Below are 22,589 nucleotides of genomic sequence, written 5' to 3'. Positions count from 1 at the left end.
GGCTGCAGAGACCGGTGCTGCGGCTGCGTCACACAAAACATTTGATTGCAGAGATTATGAAAGTGTGAACGTGACCAGATTATCATACCTAAGGCCTTCAGAAGCTCCTCCCGCACCGCTGAGGTGAATTTCCGTACGAGACACAGGGTCGTCACGACGGCGAACAGCAAGTTGTAGGAGAGGACGATGTAAAAGTTCCCCAGCCAGTTGAATCTCCCAAAGTCACCCAGCAGGTCAAATGTGGTGATACCTGGAAGAAGCAGAGATCAGGTCGGACATTAGGTTGGAGGGGGAAAAAAGAACTCTGCATCGTGGTTTGCAGTAATTTAAGTGGTGTTCCAAGGTGGATTATGAAAGGATGGGAGACTAAATATAGCAGCGGATGTGTCAGCAAAGGTGGAGTTTTTTCTCCTAGGACCTTCAGGGAGATTAAGAAGCAGTTTCTCCAGCACACTTCTGCTCTTCACTGCTCTACCATTCTCTCATAGCCTGGCATAGCTGCACACGTCAGCAATAGCATAGCTGTTGTTACACACTACCACAAAGATCAACAACCCAAGAAGCAAAAGGGTTTTTAATTTTACTAATGGTGTCTATGTGCGTTGGTCTCTGTATGTAGTATGTAGAAATGATATGCAGCTGTTGTGCGGTGAGAATCATGTTCATTCTGGCTCCTCTGGAACATCTTCACAACCTCTGTCATCAATTAGATCAGGCAATCGATTCAGTGTCTCGAGAGATGTATTTACAGGCTCACTAAGCAGTTGGGAGGCATCAAGGACCTTTAACAAAATTGCCTGTAAGGACTCGGGCAGAAAGATGATGGAGACCCCGGCTGATGTAGCTTGCCACTGTGGTCTGCCGACATCCAATTTTAATGCTTAAGGTTTTGATCTCGGTTTAGTAATACGAGAAAATCCAATTAGGGGTACCAGATATATGGTGTAAAATGTCACGGGTAGAGCAGCCCGATGGAGAATATTAAAATGCTGCCAAGGATGTCAAGGAGTGCATCCTCTTGGTGGCTGCACAATGCTCAATGTTGACGTCTCAAAAAAAATGCAATAATAAACACAAAGGCTTCTTTAGCAATAATGGGCATAATCCGTGTTGCGTGACCTTCATTTCTATGTAAAAGTCCTGCACTGTCCTGAAACTTCTCACGTCATCACTCCACTCTCCGCGTTTCTTTTATTTCTTATGTTGGGAGGCCTTTTCATCTATTTATTCCTTTTAATCTATTCACTGTCACAAAGCAGAACCTGTTGATATTTTCTAAAGCGCCCAGTGAGTCACTGTATGCTCACTCCGTCGCATTTTCCCACTCTCTCACTCACGCGCGCACACACACACACACACACACACACACACACACACACACACAGACTAGTGCTATTTGAACAGCTGTGCTCTGCACTCTGCATGTTTATTAGTGCCATTGTGACGGTACTTCTGTCATTTTTACCTCTGCACTTCTCTATAATGTCACCATAGGAAACTATAGGAGAATTCCACTTTGGTTCAATGTGGCAATACTGGTTGCAGCTATAAGCTATAACTTTTAGTTTTCTTCATAACACGTGTGTGTTGGCCTTTGTGGCCTCTCTTTGTATCTAAGGACATGCTGCTGGATGCTAAAATTCCCTTTTAGATAAACTGACAAACACTCTGTATCATTGGTGGTGGTAATACACCATGAAAGCACCGGCATTTGTACTCACCTAGAGTCCTGGACATCACTGGAAGGGCTGAACTCAGGACTAAAATGGACACACAGCAGCCGATGATCTGCACATCAGAACAGACAATCAAACAGCCTATTTCAGATCTCTTGTGAGCTTACATGTTTTGGAGCTCCCAGTGCACCACTTTATTCAGCCCCAACGTCCCCTCACATCCACACAACACTCAATGTTAAATTAGTTCCACGCATTGTTCGATTAGTACCTCTGAAGCTGCTCATTACCAGGTTCTCTCTGTTGTCCTTTCAAACCCTTTCACTCAAGCGTCATGGCTAGTTAACAAGCCTCACCACTCCCGAACTCATTACCAACTGAATGGATGCCACGACGGGACAAGCGGAATACACATCCTCCCCCCATATACACCCCTGTCCTTAAAAAAAGACCCCACTCTGATGTACAAGAAAGGAGCTTGCACTTTGCTAGTGTTTGCATGACCCACAAACAAATATTGGACAGATCAACAGTGAGCAGTAGGAGTCTGTAGAAGAGGAAGGCAAGAGAGAAAAGAGGAAATAGATGAAACACGGGGGGCCTCAAACACATCAGCACATCAGGAGGAATCCCAGCACCCTTGCCCCCACTTCACCCCTCACCCTGTCCCTCAGCTCCATCCTCACCGTTGTCATGGTTGTGTCATCCTTCCTGGGAGTGAGCTGCGCAAAGGCTCGCAGGCTGTAAAAGCCAACGACTGAGGACACCATCAAGTAGCTGTTCAACCAATCAATCAAGGAATAAAAAGATCTCCTTAAGCATCCCAATTCTCCACCTTTTTAGATACCGGTATGAAAAAATGTTGCTGAAATAGAACTGGTATTCTGGAAGGTGTCCAGCTCAACTATGTGTAAACTGCATAAACAAAACTGGCAGGAGAATGTCACCCTTGGCCAGAAAAGGACAGGGCTAGAGGGAGGGGGTCACGAAAAGGATACAACATGAGCACGATCTGCAGTACTGCCTGAGCCACGCCGAACGTAGACAGAGTGGTGTTCCCAATACCTCGATCCTGAAAGACAGAAGGCGCAGACAGAAATCTGGGTTACACAATGTCAACATAGAGGAATCTTACACAAACAACCCAAATCTGAAGGAAAACTGGGAAATGACAGCACTGCAGGCTGCCTCAGCCACACATGCAATTAAAGAAATCCTGTAAGTAGGCAGCACATGAAGAATTCCCCCACTTAAGAAAAACAGAATCAAATTGGCCAAGTAATGAATGGGACGAGATTAAAGAGGCGCTTTTCACATCGCTGCCGATCACAATATGTGAACAGGTGTTCAAACAAAAACGGCACATTGCTTACAGCAAGAAGAGTGCAGGCTGAAAGAATGCAGGGAAAACAACAAAACAAATACACCAGCAAACACATATGGCAACCCCCAAACACACACACACTCCTAAACTACCCAGGCCTTTTAAAATCAGAGCAGGAAAAAAAGACTTGCATCTAAATGCACGGCACATACCAAACATCTGTGTACATTTGCTTTTGTAGGACTTGGCACCACAGTTGATCCTTCAGAGGATCAGAATGACGTGTAGAGCATAAAATGCCCATTACCCACCGGCTTTGTCCCACTTATTGCAATTAGTGTGTTAAAAATGCTTTCCTGGAATTGAATAGAATGTGTACAACACTCACGTTTTTTTCAGAAAACATGGCTAATTCAGAATAGATACTATTTCAGCTCCATAAGATATTACATTGCAATTAAACCACAACACCTTGGTGGACTGCATCGATCAATACGGAATATTTACTATTTTTGCCTTACCAATCGATGGGTTGTACTTCTACAGTGTATAGTTACAGTTACGCCTTACTTTAACTTGTATATTTCTTTCAAACCCGCCGTGAGTTATGTTATAATAGACAAGCCGACAGAAAAACAATGATAGCCTTGCAGGTTGTTTCATGCCTTTTATGCAACTGGCATCCCTGCGAGCTTACTGCAGAACCATGGTGCAGTGCTCTTTCTCTCTTACATGGGGAATTAGCAGACAGCATCTGATGTAATTTATTAATGGAGGAAGGGTGGGTATGCATTAAGAGAGTGTGTGTGTGTGTGTGTGTGAGTGCGCCCAGGACAGCTAGCTTTCAAAGCACTGTTTGTGTGTCAAAGACAGAGAAAGAGGGAGGGGTCGGCAGAGGTATGGCTGCGTTCATTTGTGCTGCCTGCCATGACTCTTTCAGCAGACACACTGCATTTGTTGCTTGTAAGATTAACACCTCGCAATACCTGCGCAAGCCCGGGCTGTCAGCCTTGTGCTAACACAAACATCTGTGCCTCATGTCATGACCATTTGATCTGAGGCTGGTGCTTTGAGTAATGGTATTATACTCTATTTTACTACTTAATTTATTTAGGCACAGATATATAGGTAGGCAAAAGCTGTCCCAATTCCCTCTCTCTTCTCAGCTTTACAGCTATTTCACGCAGCTGCCCTTCACTCACCCTCATCCACTAACACGCCATATAATACCGCCAGCTATCGCATAAGTAGCAGCCATAAAACCCTGCAAATGTAATAAAAAAGCACTATTACCTTGAGGTACACAGCCTTTATTTGGAGACTACAAATGAGCGTGCTCAGTGCCATATACCTAAACACCTTCCCAGCATTTACTTTTGCTCACAATTTCAGCCACAGTTAACAAATGTTTTACATTCGTAGCCTGGACCTTTTTCTGTAGTTCTGCTCCGTTTTTATTTCACACATATAGTTAAAGGTGAAATAACCCAACCTGTCAGAACTGAATTTTTTTGGATGATGCATTTTAGCTGCTATCTAAGCATTTAGCTTTTCCATGTAAGCATTACTGTGGAGGTAAAAAGAAAGTGCTGTCCAGCCTCTCATAATGGTCCATTTAGAAAAATACAGTCAAATGTGGTTGTTACCAATGTGAAGCAACTGTAATAACAACTTTATTGGTCCTCCTTAGTGAGCATTTATATAGCTGTAAGCTTGAGGTCTCTGCTTCTTTTCCCTGTGTTAACTCCAGCTTCTTCTCTATCTACCTGCTTCTGATCCTTGAATCTGGTCTCCCTACATCTCCATCATCTGCTCTGTGCAGGCAGTTGCTCAGTTAGGAGGAAGGGAGGACAAACATTAAAAAGGCACTTCCATTGTGCTCCTCGCAGCACTAATCAGTGTGTCAGGGCCTAATTTGTCTTTCCCACAGTCCCTTTAAGTCTCTGGTGGAGCAACGCCTCCTGCAGACCTGGGACCAGCCAGGCTGTGAACATGCCGCTGTAAGAGTTTACTGTAAACAGAGTGGATGGATATCATATCAGTATCGATTGTTTTGGAGGATGAGCCCTGCCTGCACCACTGCTTGTACGGCTGGGAGATCAGAGGTGTGGCATCCATCCACCATAAACCATTTAGTGGGGTCATGCTGTCAGGGAGGACAGCTTCAAGAAGCATGACAAGCATAATTTGGGGGGATTTTCTGAAATGCCTCGTGCCAAAGAAAACATCTCTGCTTCATAAAATAATTGGAACGTCACGGGCAACTCTGTCAGTGGCCCCTCAAACACATAATGAAATGAGGGAGAGGATAGGATGCATGATGGTGCCCCAGGTCAGACAAGAATGCAACCACAGACACACAGGCAAGTGCACGCGCACCTCTGCCACTCCAGCCAAGATAAGGAGGGCTTAAAGCACATCGCATGTTAAGCGGCGGAGATGACAATCTCTGAGAGTCTACCACACTCTGTTAGCCTGCCACACATCAAGAGCCCTTCACCTGGCCCGGCGGCGTTTTGCAAAGCAGCTTGTTCATGTACTGTGGACTCGATACACAGAGCAAGCTCATTGAATCTGCACACTGCTGTGAAATGACTTTCAATGAGCCTCCCAAAACAAAACCAGAGGCACAAGGCTAGGGCCTGATTAACATCTGCTCGGGCCTTTTCTTCTAACACGCATCTGAGCGTTTCCGGAATTTGATTTATGTCTATGCCAGGAACAGGTCTGATAGGCCAGCGCTTCAGCAGTTAGTGTGCATGTGTGTGGACACAAACATTCAAGTAGGATAGTTGGCTTACTGTGGATCCTTTGGGCATGGCAGTCTCGTCCACAAGAAGGTAGAGGATATTGAACGCCACCATGAAAACTGAGATTGTCTGCAGACAGGGAGGAAGACAAAGATTTGTTTGTGCATGCTAAATCTATAACAAAAAGATTGATTCAAATCCTCAAAGTATCCGGTATCATGATATAATTGAATTGTGGGCGCCTTGATCATCTGTGAGTATGGCGATGCGTAATAACCATCTTGTGATGGTAAAACGCTGCAACATTAGGCTCCCCAAAGCCTGAACAACGTGGGAATTGTCGGATACACGTGCCGTGTCTCTCACATGGCCCTTTAGCAATATCCAGACATATCAGAGGACAGAAGTGGTATTGCCACACTATAATCTGGGGGAAATCACAGTGGTTGCAGGTGGCTCTTCAGCATCTTCTCAAACAGCTATTAAAAGTCGTTTCCACACTCTGACGCTTGAAGAAAACGGAAGAAGTTGGGGATTCATCCTAGTGGCCACCAGCCTGGCTGCACGTGCTGCAGATAATCATTAATGGTAAAGATAACGGAAGTTGGTCCCGAACACGTACCGTTCCTGCGAGCAGGATCAGCATCACCATCGGGTACAGCACGTTCTTCTCCCAACCTGATGCTTTCTTTCTTCTCTCTGAGAGGAAATTAGAACATGTTAGTCTGACCACATCACTCATAGATGTCCTAACCTTTAAAACGAGATGCAAGAATAAATCCTAGATAATTCCAAAAGAATGCCGCGATAAATCCTGACATTTCGCTGAGACCGTGCTGAAGTGGTGGGCAAATGAAACGCCTCAAGCTTGCATATTCCATCTTCTGCTTGTTTCCACTCATCACTCATGTTTGCAGACACTGTTGACAGCCTCCAGACCACAAGTTTCTGTTATGGCCACCCACTGTCCCCTCCTGCATCTCTGCCCTCCATCCCTTGCCATATTGACATTCTTTCTCCATTCCCAACCCTGTTAGTCCTCCTTGTTCTCAAAGTGCACCCACCCTGCCTGCACAAGAAGTTTGCCAAGTGCACTTTATATGCACCATCCTTCTAAATTAATGACATCACTAAAAGGCTTGCTACAATATAAAGTTTGCATCTTGTCCAATATCCTAAGTGCCTTTGTGCTCCTGCCCCCACCCTGCTTCCCAAAAGGCTCAGACTTCATTTATAATATCCTAAAATGGATGGGAAATTATCAGGCAGTCCTGGTCATAGTCCAAATTACGAAATTGAGAGAGATGGGGAGAAAGCAGTCGCCTGTCAGCAATATCTAAAGAATCAATCCTCCTGGCGTGGATTCTCGTAGTAACGCCAAGGCTCACATGTATCATGTCACACAATGCAAATACTTACCCAGTTTGTTCCTCTGATTTCTAACATTGTCAAGTTCTTTGTTGAGCTGATGAGTAAAGCCGCCTCTGGTGTAAGGGTGTATGGATGACCCTGGAGACAATGGCAAATTTCTGATCAGTATCTCAGTTAGCGGATTAATCTATGGCCACTTTCTACGAGTTTTTTCTCTGAGAATTGTCTCTTTGTTCGATTAATAAACCTGTTACGAGCTTCTAAGAACATATTTTCTGTGTCAGTCAGTTTGCTTAATCTCCGATGTTTGAATAAGAAGCAAAAGACTTTAACAGTTGACAGGCAAACCATTTCTGACAGACCACTTAGCCTATTCATTCAGTTGGAAAGCAGCATTTTCAGCCTTTTTGATTTTCTCGCTCCAAGACCATCAAATCAGAAAATATACGAGGTGAAATCTTAATTAAGTGGGTGTGAGCTTCACAGTGTAGCTGTCTTACCTCAGCATACGGTTATTCAGCTTAGCTTTAATAAGCCATGCCATCACAACAAGTAATCCTTCTCAGAAGATGTCAACGTGATCTCCAACTAGTAAAAATAATCCCTTGTGTCAGGAGCTGTCTCCTGCATGCCACAACTGGCTGGAAGGTCTAGAGAAGAAAGAAAGGGATTCTCCAGGAAAACCACAAGGCCAGCTCACTTAAGGCTAATTTTACTATTTTACTGTGTTGTCCTTCCAGCTTGACGCACTATGGAGGTGCCTCTCTGAGCCAAAAGTGGAATAGTATCCATTTGCACCCCCTGGGGTGATTGGCAGATCAAGACCAATTAGTTCGGTGTTACACCGTTACTAGCGTGCAATAAAAATACCATCTTTTATCTTTGTTACAGGAGTGAAGGACCAATCGCTTTGATGCAACCTTTTACTCCCCTCTGTTATTACGACACGCCCTGTCTGGACGGGTTTAAGGAATCAACAGAGGTGAGATAGATACCGAGAGAATCATAAGTCCTTGGATCTAAGCAAGGGAAAGTTTGAACTCTCAAGGCAAAGAGAGAGCAACAAAACAGGAAAAGTCAGTGTCAGTTTGGCAACTCTTTTTCTACACAGTGGAGCTGAAAAGGGGAAACTCTGCCCCGAGGAAGTCAACCTGCGTAATCTATCACATTTGTGCCTAATGTATTCAAAGACGGCCTTCGCTGTCACCCAGGAAGGATAAATCATCTATCAAATGAAAAGTAGGTCTTTAAGAGCCATGGAAATAGCAGATCAAACTTTAGATAACTTGCAAAGAGTTGTAGAGGAAATGATGAGTTCCAACTGCAGTAACCTCAATGACATCATTCTAAACTGGAGTTAAATATATCCTTCTCCTTCTGCTGGCAGCATCAAGTAAAGGGCTGAGTTACAGCGAGGCAGAGATGCTGAGTGAGGCTTCTGGCAGCCAGGAAGGCCCAGTATAATTCAATGTATCCTCTCCAACCTTCAGCACAGTAGAAAATTACGTCATCCACACGAATGCTAAACACCATGCTGGGACAACAGAGGCACCGACAAGGTCATTGTGCCGCATTAGGACGGATACACTGTTGCTCTGCTATCAGCAGATGAGGGTCTCGGGGTGGACAACTTGGACGGATATGAATGCAAACTATGACCATAATGCCAAAGATCCTTGTACCTAAGGTATCACATAACAGAACTTTGTTATATCTCACTTTCTGCTGGACATTATTGGACATGTGGCGATGCCACAGTGAGACTGAACTTCAAAAGCTCGCTTCATTATCAGCTGGTATTCATGTATGACTTCTTAATTAAACTGTTTAATCTTTGAAGAATCTGTCTGAGAAGTAAAACATGATTGAAACAGTCTTCAAATACTTAGTTAAGATGGTCCGTTAGCTTGACCGGTATGCCCAGGCTTGTTGCTTTGTACGTTTGAGGACGAAAACACACAAATATCCGACATGCAACATTTAGCACATTCATAATGTCATTACAAATAGGCAATTACATGTAGAGGGAGGACAACAAAGGGCCAGATGTGTATATAAACAGTGATCTGGCTGAAGTACCCACATCTGCAAACACAGCCTGAGTAAGAGGAGAATATGTATGCAGAGAGGACATAGGTGAAGCAAAAAGACAACAGAGCTCGCCTGTGGAGTGTGTCCTGTGAACTGTTCTTGAACTGTTGTCTGTTTAGCAGTCGCAGCAGATCAAAGGAGCACGGCTCTGGCCCCAGTCAATGTGCAGGGTGTGTTCCAATATGTGCATAACATTCACGTTTACCATCCCAGTTGGAAATTCCCACAGTTTTCCCAGGTAGAGGTATCTTGCAGTTTGACCTATGTGCACATAATAGCTTGTTGACCTGTTGTGTTTGCCTTTTTTTTTTTGGCCTTCCAGAGATTTGTAAGGATCAAACGGTGTTGGAGATGGTAAGGAACAGATTACAATTACTCTATCAGTTACTTCAAAGTTGGGCGTTGGGAATACGCATTGGTGGCAGTCTATTGTGGGGGCCAGTGTAGCATTTGAAAACATACAGTATCAGTGAGCAATCTCCTTTACCTCCCCGGTTTGAAAGGATGCTTTTCTTTTTAATTTACTCGCATCTGTACACTTGGTTGCGTGCTTGAGTTAATATTAAAGTAAGGTCTGGAATTTGGCCCAAATACTTCCTGCTGTTTGAGATTATTCAACGCCAAAAAAGGAATTTGGGAACACAGGAGGCTGCAACAGCAAAAGGAAGTTTGAGGTTTAAAAGGCGATAAGACCGTCACCTCCTTTAACCCGTTTTAACTTTCCTTTTGTCAGAGAGCGGTGCAAGCCCGGGTCTTCTTTTAGAAGTCTGAACGGCTGCTGTAATGTCCGCAGGACCGAGCCAAAGGTTTTCACCCACGATTGAATTCTATCCTATTACTACCATCCTAGGGCTGACATTAATTGAGGCAATCATTTTGCCACAGTGACAATAGCACTTGAGTGTCTTCAATGGATGCTCAAACTTACTAAAGGTAAAGTACGATCCTTGTCTGCGGCTGCTTTGCCCTTTAGAAAAAAGAGTAAGGTGGCAGCGGGGAAAGGCCAGGTGGTGTGTGTGCGTGGCTGGACTTTCAATGTTAATTGATTCCAGTGTGGTATGCTCCATCCTGCCCAACAGGGCAGTCAACCCCTCCTCTCCACTATAATGTGCCAACACGTCTCCCAGAGACGTACCGTTTAATCTCCTCTGAAGGGTTTCCTCCTGCAAATGGATGCAGTAAATTTGCTCATCCAGGTCCTCCAGGATCTGAAGGAGAAGGAGCAGAGGAGGAAGAAATGAAATGGGTTATAATTAGGCCCAAAGTGGGACCGGAGCAATGGCAGATGGGAGGATGAGTTGTGATGTATTTGGAGTCCTCTGTTGTGAATGTGAATGGCTGACCGCTGTAGAGGTCTCTCCAGTCTGATCTGAGCTGTAGAGCTCAAATCTATGATCTGCCCCATAAATGTCATTTTACTGATATATTGAAGTGCAGAACACTTACCGTTGGCTTCACTAGTAGCTGGCCCATGACGGTGAACATCCTGGACAAACCCACTGGAGTGCACACTAAAAGTATACAGGAATAAAATATGATTATTGTGTTTTTACAGGGTTAATCTACTCAGCAATAGCAGGATGACAAATAGTTGCGACTTACAGAGTAAAAGCAGTCCTCCCATAAGTGAAATGCAGGAGTAGAGGTATGGCAGGTAAAATTCCCAAAGATCTACAGGAAGAAATGCAGCAAATTCAGATAACTTAATGAAGAGAGATGGCCCGGCGTCTCAGACCTGCAGCTTTTACTGGCCCAAACAAAGAGATTTCTGATCTTAAGCCATTTACTCTCAGGATAACAAAGTGAATTTATCTTCACTCCCATTTCTCAGTCAGTCTGCAGCACAAAGCCGCAGCATAATGGGCTACTGTAATTATTCTCTCTCAGGACTTGTTGAATGATGACAGGGGAAGTGATCGCAAGTAACGAGACAGGAAAAAGGAGAGACTTGTGGCAAATAACACTCTCGTAAATGATAAGATTAGTACGAGGCTGAGGAGAATACAAACAAAGACACACACCTTAGATGTCCTCCGTCACCGACTAGCTTTGTGCTAGTGCCCAATTTGCTATTCTGTCAGTTTAGTGGGGAATAAGCATTGATCTTGTAGTGACTTCACTGCAAGCTAATGGAGGAATTTAACTTGTTTTAGAGTAGAATCAAGTGCACAACACACCACTGTTCTATTATTCTATATCCAAACCGAATCTCGCTCATTTTTACTGGCCACTGAAATCTTTCAGGACGAGCAAAACAGCATGAAAACTGATAACGTTATCAGTTAAAGGTGAATCTTGTGGTGGCCCTGATTTGAGGAATGTGCAAATTCACTGTTGTGCAGAGGTAACAAGCAGGGTATTCATATAAAAACAGGTAGTTAGCTTGCAAAGTACTTACACAAAAGATGCATTTAATTTGTGAAATACTGCATTTAGAGACAGAAAATGACAAAGTCCTTTAAAGAAATCTTACCATAAAGTGACTCCATACTGGCTGCATCATTGTCAATAAGTGCTGATGCCACCCAGACAATTCCCAGAATGAGTAAAGCCAGCAAGAAGAGCATCACAAAGGTTTCAAGGATGCGTGCCTTAATGCCCTAAAAGAAAAATAACAGTTGTTGGCAAGCAAAGAAATGAGACACAGTGAACACGTATACGACGTTAAGTGCATTTCAGTTTCAGCGGTGTAAAAACAAGACAAAAGCCGCCACAGATTCTTGTTTCTAACACCTCTTCCATACATAAATAAAGATTAGGGTCTACAAAGAATAGTAAGTTCAACAGGCAGTGGTGGTCACGGAGGTGAAATTAAAGACAAGCTGGGATTTGGTGGGGGGCGTGAAGCCTGACTGGGTCAGCTACTGTCTGCGATCAAGAGCAGGCCTCATATGGAGCTGATTAGCAGCCCTCCTTAGCACCACAGTCATGTACTGGGCTGAGCAGACAAGAAGGTTTTGGGGTAATTTGGGTTTTCCGGGTCACAAACTGCTGAGTGGTTAATAAAGTCCTCCTTTACCTGTTCACACAGTTTCCATTTCCCCCCCTGCTGAAGAGTCAAGCAGTCTAGCACTCTAAGATAGATACACATGTCAGGTAGGTGACCAGGCACGGGATAACAAGGTCTCTCCGCTTTGGGGGTGCACTTTAAATTGGGTACATATGAGCAATTTGTTACCAGCTAACATAACGGGTGTGCAGTGGCTGGTTAATATTTGCCAACAGGTACATAAGGGAGGTCTCTCTTTGAAAGCCCCCTGTTAATCAAGTCGTTTTAGAAAGGAATCGGTTTCCCTGCAGCAGATTAAACCAGAAAAGACCCCTTCAGACAGCTAATGACTGTCATCGGCACACTTTACATCGCTATACGGATCCCTTATTTTAACAGCTGCCTTCTTTTACATGCAGCCCGTCTACTGATAGTTTAACACAAACATTTATGCTTGTTCTTTTTCTCTCGCTCAGCTCCACCAACAGTGATGTTCTGGAAAAGTCTCAGTACCTGAGTGCAGTATTTTCTGGTGCCGCCAAGAGAAAAACCACCAGAGTCTGGAGTGCCACAGTGTGGCCAAGATTCACACTGCAGCCTCTTGACAGGTAACGTCAAAATGCCCTATAATTTCTATTTAAACATTACAGATCCAACTGATGGATTCCAGATAAATAAAAGCAGAAATACTGTTATACTGAACTAACGTTGGCCGCAGCCATGCATGATAAATAACACACTCAATGCTGTCAACATTAATAGTGTGAGGAAAGGAATGATTGAGTGATATAGAGAAATGGAGAGAGAGATCAACGGTGAGGGAGAGAGAGAGACTGGTGATGGAGAGGAGTCAACGTCTGAGCATGGCTCATTCCCCTGAGGTGAGAGGTGAGAGAGGAATGCTTTCAGGGACTTCAAAAACGTCCCACATGCTCTTTCTTAAGGATGCATTGATGAGCAGAAGCTGGGAGCAGGACGTGTGACCGCTCAAGTGCACCAGTCCACCTTAACAAGCTGCCCATGCCATGCTGTAGGTGTATTCCCTTTAGGCAGGTCTCTCAATCATTTATAAGACACAAATCATTACCCATTCAGATCATTTAGGGCAAGCAGCACTTGTCACCTCCCTTACTATCACCCCAGTTCCTGCTTGGCTGAAAGAACACAGTCAGACGTGACTTGACTGTGCTGGAGAAGGACGACAGCGTGAGCCCAAATTGGTTCCACAGATTCATACATATGCATGTCATGAAAAAGAGAGAGCTATATACTTGTGTATGTCCTTGCCAACTGCTGCAAGGGCAGAAAAAAAAATGTCCATCCCGCACGATACAAAAATAGGAGCCTCTAACTAAGATGTCATTAAGTGAGACACAACCGTCAAAAAGTGAACAGAAAGGAAACGGATGGGGAAAAAAAAAAGACCGGCACCCTGGCATTCAGAGCGCCCGCTGAAAGTTTCTATTCCTGATATTCTAAATGTGTAACTACCTCTATATATAGCAGCTCTGAAATATTAAGCATCCCCTGATCCTCACACCGACACTGAGCGAGCGGCTGGTTAACTGCAGCTGCGCTCAAAGAAGCTCGGAGAAACTTCCAAGAAACGGCGAAGAAGCAGCTGTTTCACACGCAGCCGGACGTACATAGAACCATACATGTGCAGGCCGCAGGAGAGCCACCCAGCAGCCATAGAATCATACATGTGCAGGCCGCAGGAGAGCCACCCAGCAGCCATAGAATCATACATGTGCAGGCGCAGGAGAGCCACCCAGCAGCCATAGAATCATACATGTGCAGGCCGCAGGAGAGCCACCCAGCAGCCATAGAATCATACATGTGCAGGCCGCAGGAGAGCCACCCAGCAGCCATAGAATCATACATGTGCAGGCGCAGGAGAGCCACCAGCAGCCATAGAATCATACATGTGCAGGCGCAGGAGAGCCACCCAGCAGCCATAGAATCATACATGTGCAGGCGCAGGAGAGCCACCCAGCAGCCATAGAATCATACATGTGCAGGCCGCAGGAGAGCCACCCAGCAGCCATAGAATCATACATGTGCAGGCCGCAGGAGAGCCACCCAGCAGCCATAGAATCATACATGTGCAGGCGCAGGAGAGCCACCCAGCAGCCATAGAATCATACATGTGCAGGCGCAGGAGAGCCACCCAGCAGCCATAGAATCATACATGTGCAGGCCGCAGGAGAGCCACCCGCAGCCATAGAATCATACATGTGCAGGCGCAGGAGAGCCACCCAGCAGCCATAGAATCATACATGTGCAGGCCGCAGGAGAGCCACCCAGCAGCCATAGAATCATACATGTGCAGGCGCAGGAGAGCCACCCAGCAGCCATAGAATCATACATGTGCAGGCCGCAGGAGAGCCACCCAGCAGCCATAGAATCATACATGCAGGCGCAGGAGAGCCACCAGCAGCCATAGAATCATACATGTGCAGGCGCAGGAGAGCCACCCAGCAGCCATAGAATCATACATGTGCAGCCGCAGAAGAGCCACCCAGCAGCCATAGAATCATACATGTGCAGGCGCAGGAGAGCCACCCAGCAGCCATAGAATCATACATGTGCAGGCCGCAGGAGAGCCACCCAGCAGCCATAGAATCATACATGTGCAGGCGCAGGAGAGCCACCCAGCAGCCATAGAATCATACATGTGCAGGCCGCAGGAGAGAGCCACCCAGCAGCCATAGAATCATACATGTGCAGGCCGCAGGAGAGCCACCCAGCAGCCATAGAATCATACATGTGCAGGCCGCAGGAGAGCCACCCAGCAGCCATAGAATCATACATGTGCAGGCCAGGAGAGCCACCCAGCAGCCATAGAATCATACATGTGCAGGCACAGGAGAGCCACCCAGCAGCCATAGAATCATACATGTGCAGGCCGCAGGAGAGCCACCCAGCAGCCATAGAATCATACATGTGCAGGCCGCAGAAGAGCCACCCAGCAGCCATAGAATCATACATGTGCAGACTGCCCAAGAGCCACCCAGCAGCCACGTAAATCAGTGTCCAGCTCCTTTGGTCACGTGCTAAATGCAGCAGGAAAGATCACCTCCAGACCTCAAATGCTATTGTGCAACGACGGACAAGTGTGAGAGAGGGAGATAATATTTGGGAAACTGCAGCACTGAATCACCAAACATCAGGGAGGGGGGGTCATAAAAATCGGACAGGGGTAGAGAAACAGCGCTTCCTAGTTGCCACCGTAAATCTTTGGCGGGTCAGCAGGCTGTGGCAGAGATCATCCTGCAGATCATCCTTCTGCTTACTGTCAGAGGCGTGCGGAATGAGGGCCAACAGTGCGGGGGTGGGGTGGGGGGGGGGGTTCCTTCTTCGCTAAAGACATGCCAGATGCCCGGAGACCTTATTAGTGTATCCTTCAGCCAGTGGGCCACAGCGCAGTGACCGTGTCAGAGACAGAAAGCAGAGGAGAGGGACACTCCCCTGTAAAGCTGCACAATCAACTTCTAAAGGCTCTTAATAAGACTTCTCAATAAAGCACCAAAGACACATGAGCATGGAAAATGATCAGTATCACGTCGTATCGTATAAACTGGGGGGTGCTGGCAGGGAAAAAAACAAAACACACACACACACACACCATGAAAGTCCAGTATCCTGTGTTTTGGAATGTGATAGTTAAAGTCCTGTTTCCTTGTCGGGTTCTAGATGGACTCGCCAGATGAGTCGCAACACAAAAGGAGTCAAAGAAAGGAAACGGCTTTTGGGTGGTTTATTTGACGCCCAATGGTGGTGGTGGCTTGTTCTTACTTGAGAAAAGGTGCCAGACTGATTAAAGAATATGGGTTTACTGTCAGGAGCCCATCAAAAGAGCCAATATAGACCGCTGAAAATCCAGTACAGAAACGGTTCAGCTCAACTTTTTTTGTCTAAAAACTGAGTCAGGAGAAAAGGGGGGGGAAATCCTGAGCAACTCGCTTGTTCTTTTTTAAATTCCCGGCTCGAACTAATATGTTGCCATGGTAACAAACATTGTAACAGGCAGCTTTAGGGAGACATTGTGACCTTAAAGGAAGGTATGTAAACACCACTTTATATTCTCTGGCTGGCCCTGCCCGAAAGAAGGCCTGGGAAAAATGTCTGCATGTGCAGGAGATTTGAAATAAATATCCAGGCCCCCATTGTGGGACTCCAACAAAGAGGAGTATCTTAGTAACACCGCGCGGGGTTTGCTCGGTGAGACGGTTCTCCTCCGCCCTCCTCCCTCGCCTCCACAATAAACACACTTCTCATCATTGGCGGGTTAGGGCTTAAGATGAGATTGATGAGGAGTTTCTTTAACCACCAGATGAAACCTGTTGGCCCTTTGCTGGGTCACTCGGGGGGTCAGACTCGTTCCAACTCGTTTCAGGATCAAACACATTTCAATTGCGAGGGAAAGAGCAAAAAGTCTATTCACCACAAAATACAATTATACAAAAGTGGGACGTTTGCGTGGTTTTCTTCACGCTAAATGCACCCGTTACTGAGAGAAAACAACACAATAAGTAGCTCATTTGTGCTAACGTGGTTGTTTCTGAGGAAGACAAGCTCTGAGCCACCGTACTTGATACTGTCGCATGTAATTATGTAATCAGCTGACATGTGAACAAAGTCTGGTGCTGATGGCTTCAATCTTTTTCAGAGGGTGTTGATCATCTCAGAAAGGATGACAGAGACGGCGTTGCCATTATAATGCCATCTACTGGTGATCTGCACACGGCCATCACAGTACAAAAAAACCCTCGAATTCATCTCCAAACTGCAAATGCAGGACTTTAAGCCCTTTCCAGGAGGACCAAAAAGCCTCAAATACTCAACAAGAGATGCCGAAATATGAGTGCAAAGCTGTAAAAGGCGAGACATTTTACAGCAGCAAATAAAGCTGGATCATAACACCTGACATCAAGACCCTCAAACACACCGATTCATCCACAATTTGGACAATTTGCTAACCTATTAATCACTCGGAGGCAGAGCCTCTGAAGACCTAAAGAGTTAACATTAAGGGGGAAAAAAATCCACATTTCCATCTTTATTCTGGTGGCGTCTTTTAGTACATCGTCAAAAGTAAACACGGCCACATGAAAAGGCTGACTCGCAGCGTTAGTAGTGAAATTCATCATCCGCTTCATTTCCGCAGTCATAGGGGCCTCGCCGTGGTGTAGCGTTAGCCCAGGAGGTTACAATTTCACATAAAACCTTATGTCTGTTATTGGAGAAAGGAATAATATTGCGTTATAAAACCTCCGATCTGTGTTTTACATTAATCTCGTCGTTCGCTGCATGATTTACTCTGCAAACAGCGATTTAATTTAAATTTAAAGGCAGCACGGGGGGTGTCACCTCCTCCCCTTCCACAGCAGATGCAGAATATGGACGTGAAAGTGCAGCTAAACACTGAACAGTGCTTCCTCTGAAAACATCAGTGGCAAGAAAGGGTCTTGAAATGTAAAAGAACCAATGTAAAAGAGAGGCCCTCATCCTGCCCTCTGCCGAAGAAGTCCAACCGAAACAGATTAGCCTGCCGGGCAAGAAAAGAGCCGGCCGTCCTCTACAGTACAGGCTGATTTTTATGTGCTTTGGCCAGAAGAGACATAAACCAGAGAGGTTTCAAACTGTGACACAGGATAGAGGTGTATTAAAAGTAAATCTTTGCCCCTCTGTTTTGCGAGGTTCTATTGTGCTGTCATGTTGCTGCAACTTTATGGACTTTTGGAACACGAGCCCCCGGCCTCTTGTTTTGCCAGGTAATCAATTAAACAAGGAAGTTCGCTGAGCCTTACAACTCGATTATTAGCCTGTCCTTTTGAAGTTTTATTTCAGTGGGCTGGGGAGGGGGCGACGAGGAATCAGGCTTTAAATCAGTGGGGCCAATGCAGCAGTGTTGAAGCGTTTGCAGCCTATAGCCTTATTGGAAGGGTTTGTCAGGATGTGGCGCTGGGCGAAGTCCAGATTCAGACTTTCATGGTTAATGAGCTTTCTGCGGCGGTGGTTACAGTCGGTGGCGTGAGTCAGGGAGAGGGCAAGGACAAGGCACCTGCTGCCGCCACCCTGACTGCTGCGCTTTGGCTTGATGGGGAAAAAATGAAGCATTTTTCAATTTTCCAACTCTTCTGTGATTGAATGCAGGAAGTTACCCTTTCAGCTAATGTAAATATCAGTATCACATTTGATATTGACATGGGGTTACGGCTCATCGCAGTTTTTCTATGTCAAAAACTACAAATGTCCGTTTTTGTGAGTTACTAATTGTGGAACTATAAATTTTAAACATGCAATTAAGTCACCTTTTTCGATCCTGCAAATCCCTCAGACTCCAAGAAGAAATAGGCAAAGGGCATCAGGATAAAGAGGCAAAGGTTGGAGAACAGCGACACCAGGTTCCACAGACCTGCAGGCAGCAAACATATCAGGAAGCAAGTTAGTGAGTCGCACATCATGTGAGAACATGTTTATAAATTGAAACTAGACAGGCTTCTGTGTTTCTTCAGAGCAATCTCCACTTAATATTATGCATTGTTGAAATAGTTCTCATGAAACTTCAGCAAGGAGTTGGAAACTAGTCAGGTCTTCCTGCAAATCTTGGACTATAGTGCCCTCTAGTGGGTGTTACTACTCACCACACTCCATACAAACGGCAAGGGTGTTTAATACTAACGCCACTAAATTTGCCAGTGTTGGCAGTAGAGTTTAGTCTTTTAAGATTGTAAGAAGAAAAATGCTCAAGATTTGGTCCTGAATCGAACATTATCGATGCTTCAACTGAAAACAGGTTTACTTTCAGGTGACGTGTGAGGCTACTGACCGTGAATGAGGGAGCCATTGAGCCACTGGATGTAATAGTTTTTGGGGAAGGAAAGGAGGATCTCGTTACTGATGATGGAGAAGGGCAGCAGGAAGACGGCACCTCCCGACACTGCCAGGGTGAAGGTGCACAGGTACAGACTGCAAAGGGAAATGCCTTGAGCACAGTTGCACAGCTAATATTTATCTTAAAAATAAATCCTATTATCGTTGACCTATTTATCCGTCCCATCTCTGCCCCTGTCCTGCAGCTACAAACCTGCGCTGTCTGTATCTGTGTGGGGGGGGTAATTTGACTAGATTGAGAGGATGTGACTCTCCAGATTGGACCCAGGGGACCAACCATCTGCTCGGTGGTCCCCACTTCACTGCATCACTAAAGGACCTTATTAACTGAAATGCTTTTCCATTATTTATGCCAGACCCACAGGAACCGTTTTGGCTTTGAGGGGCTGAAAGCTGCTGGACGTGGCACCAGACAGGAGCGCAGAAACGTGATATCTCAACCGCACTTCGACCTAACGTGAGTCAATCTGGCTGTTTGTCCCTGACAGCATCACATTTAACTAATTAATTACACTCAAAGGAGAAACTAGTGATTTTTAATTGATTTACCTACTGAATGTTTTACTGTTCGGGGCTAATCAGCCAAATCAGATAAACACCCGTTACTATTCATGATATTAGAAAACAGAGAGATGAGGTTTACTCACGATATTCTGTTGACAACTGCATCCTCATCCTCATGGTCATCTATAAAAAGACAGCAACACGTCACCACACAGCTAGAGATCCAAAAGATAGTATTCCATCACGCTGCTCCCATTACATAATGACACAGAGCCTTGTTTATTCAGTCTAATCTGTTTATTGTTGCTTCCATATTCAGCTGCGTAACAGGTGTGATTGACTGGCTTCACTTAAACAGAACTGTGTAGCGATCAGGGGTGGAGAGAGTTTACAGGGAGCTGACTGTGGTAGATTACTCTGCAGGCGTGGTTTCGCCCTCTCATGCACACCTACTGCAAAGCATTCTGGGTCGTCACTGTATACAATGAAGGCCATGTCTGCTCACAAACACTCCCCCTCCCCAATAAGAGTTCACCTAAATAAAAATGAAAGGATTTGCAACCCGCAGAAACACTCACCGCTTTTCTTCCTGTATCTGGTTATGATGCAGTAGGAAACTATGTAGAGGACGGCAAAGATGAGGAAGCAAATCTGAAATGACAAAAATTCAGACAATATGTCAAAAACGTAGAATCACCAGAGAAGAATCAGTCAAACTGCCAACTATTTTTGATTATTTAATATAGATTATATCCTCCTAACTACACTTTAGATGCAATCATGAATTAAAGTTTTCTTTACACGAGCTTTTGGCTTTTTATTGGTTTATTTATGGAACAGAAAGTTCCCTAATTCTCTCAACACCTGACAAAAATAACCAGGCTATTAAAAAATGCAGAGTCATCACGAACTAGGTGGAATCGGGAGGGGTAAAAGTAGCCTCGAAAACAAGCGGGATGTTCTCACAGACGGCTCACATTCCACATTGGCCCTTCTACTGTGACAGTGACCGGGACGCAGCTAATGTTAGAAGCTCCCCCTTCAGCACTTTCCCCTATCAACACCGTGAAAGCCACTGTGGCCAAACTGGGATTATGACACGACTCAACCGTGCAGGAAACGGAGCGTTCCGACTGACCAGCTGGTACGAAAACACAATTCCCAACCGGGGCAGCCAAGTTGGATGGGTTTGTGGTGTTATCAGCTGGAGGGGGGGGGCTCAAACAACGCAGAATCAGGTGCAGAGACATGATAAGTGGAAGCAGACTCAAAGATGCCTCGCGTAGCAACGGCAATAGCAAGACCTCAAATAACACTTTAATCAGCAGATCAGGTCGACGTTTGAACACGTCTGTCTTCTCCCAAGCCTTCACCCACATTGGCAGGAGGATTTAACACCTTTATGATACATGGACTGAAAAAGGAGGGGAAGGAAAACAATTATCGCTGAAACCTGACATTTCTGTCCAAGTAGGCACCGTCTAAAGGGAGAAGGCTTCAAAAACATCCTTAATATTCAATATTCTGCAACAAATTCGGGGTGGGGCTGGAAAAATGACATCATTGTGTCATGGTCATAGCTTAGAACCCCATATATGTGGCTTCAATAATGAAATAACAGTGGGGAAATTCATGAGGTGAATATTATCTCCTAACCAAAATGACCACACAAGGTCTGTAGCTGGTGCTCAATCAATAATCATCCACGAGAGATCTATAAAACTGGACAGCCAGAGCAGAAAATGTAGTTAACTACACATGACATGAGCGGCCACAGTAACACGATTTCCTGCACATTCCTGGAGCCTTGCAGTAGAAACACTTTCCCACACCTTCTGTCCAGCACCAGTCGTGTTTAGGAACCTGAAACCAGGTTTGGAGTCACTTTAGCTGCAAAGTAAGCAAGCAACGCTGCCTGTGGAACTAAAACCATGTGCTGGCTCACCAGAGTTTGATTTTGAAGGATCCTGCTGTTATGGTAATATAACAAAGGGCCCAGGACACACAATAAACATGTACAAGCAGAAGAAGAGACAAAATATTAAGTCACAGAACACCATGTACCAAAGGAAAAAGAAACATTCTTGAAATACCGGTTAGATATTGTGAACAAAGGGCGCTCACCAGAAACTGAAATAAGACACCAAATCCAGAGCTAGTCTTTAATTCTGTAATGAACAATAGTGTTCAGGTTATAAGAATTTGTAGTGGCTCAAATGCCAGCACATAAACGTAGAAAGATTTATTTTTGCATTGAATATTGCACTGAACTGGCCCAACCACACCCTTCCTACAATTGCAGAGAAAATTGAGGATGATTTTGTCCTTGACTCCGGTCGATATTAATAATCACTATCTAACGCAACTATACCGTTTAATTAATCCCCACACGGCACATTATTAAGATTGATAGATTGATTGTTAGTAAAGATCGCTCTATTAAAAATCCATATAAATAATTTGCTTATTGAATTGCAATGACGCCCCCACAAAAAACAAAAAAACAAAACTCAATCTGCGTTTAATAAGCATTGTTAGCTCGGATTAACATAGGCTAACTTGTACTAATTACACAGCTTTTGCAATTTCCCATTTTTTACAGTGCCTTACGTGGATGTAATTTCTGTGCAGAAGGCACAATAAAGAGATGCTTCCAAGTCTCATTGATTTTGCCGCTTAGCACTGACAGATAACGCCAAGATTGGACGCCGTTAACATTACTGGGCGGTAGAGGACGTCGTTAGCATGCTAGCCATGCCTAGCAGCACCCTGCCTTACTTACGATGTACTCTCGAACTTGGCTGTGGAAATTCTGCTCCCTGATAGTAACGTCGTCTTCTTCCATTCTTCATATTGCAATGCAGAAAAAAAACTACGAGCTCGCTACATTCTAGCTCACACAGCGGACAGCGGAAGAAGACACTTTGGGTTCTGCAGAAACTGCTCAGTCTGGCAGACAGTTTACATCGGAGGATCCTGCTGTG

The 22,589-nt window shown here is 45.0% G+C and overlaps 1 protein-coding gene across 3 annotated transcripts in view; it reads right to left on the bottom strand.

Annotated features, from left to right (window-relative positions):
- Positions 1–22,589, bottom strand: part of lmbr1 (limb development membrane protein 1) — a 25,134-nt gene extending 2,545 nt beyond the window's left edge. For 2 of the 3 annotated variants that reach the window (XR_008946865.1, XM_057013214.1), the window contains exons 1-16: positions 22,388–22,589; positions 20,184–20,256; positions 19,749–19,788; positions 19,037–19,176; positions 18,519–18,622; positions 11,686–11,812; positions 10,815–10,883; positions 10,659–10,723; positions 10,348–10,420; positions 7,170–7,259; positions 6,373–6,449; positions 5,802–5,879; positions 2,675–2,748; positions 2,363–2,453; positions 1,722–1,788; positions 89–250 (exon numbers count right to left, since the gene is read on the bottom strand). Coding sequence is in view for 2 of the 3 variants with exons in the window: in XM_057013214.1 (XP_056869194.1) it covers positions 89–250; positions 1,722–1,788; positions 2,363–2,453; positions 2,675–2,748; positions 5,802–5,879; positions 6,373–6,449; positions 7,170–7,259; positions 10,348–10,420; positions 10,659–10,723; positions 10,815–10,883; positions 11,686–11,812; positions 18,519–18,622; positions 19,037–19,176; positions 19,749–19,788; positions 20,184–20,256; positions 22,388–22,450 (1,393 nt within the window). In the remaining variant the exon portion in view is untranslated. The other variant, XM_057013215.1, reaches the window with a different exon arrangement.

Source organism: Takifugu flavidus, chromosome 17 (genome assembly GCF_003711565.1).
Source record: "Takifugu flavidus isolate HTHZ2018 chromosome 17, ASM371156v2, whole genome shotgun sequence".
Lineage (NCBI taxonomy): Eukaryota > Metazoa > Chordata > Actinopteri > Tetraodontiformes > Tetraodontidae > Takifugu > Takifugu flavidus.
This window is presented reverse-complemented; position numbering and strand designations above follow the sequence as displayed.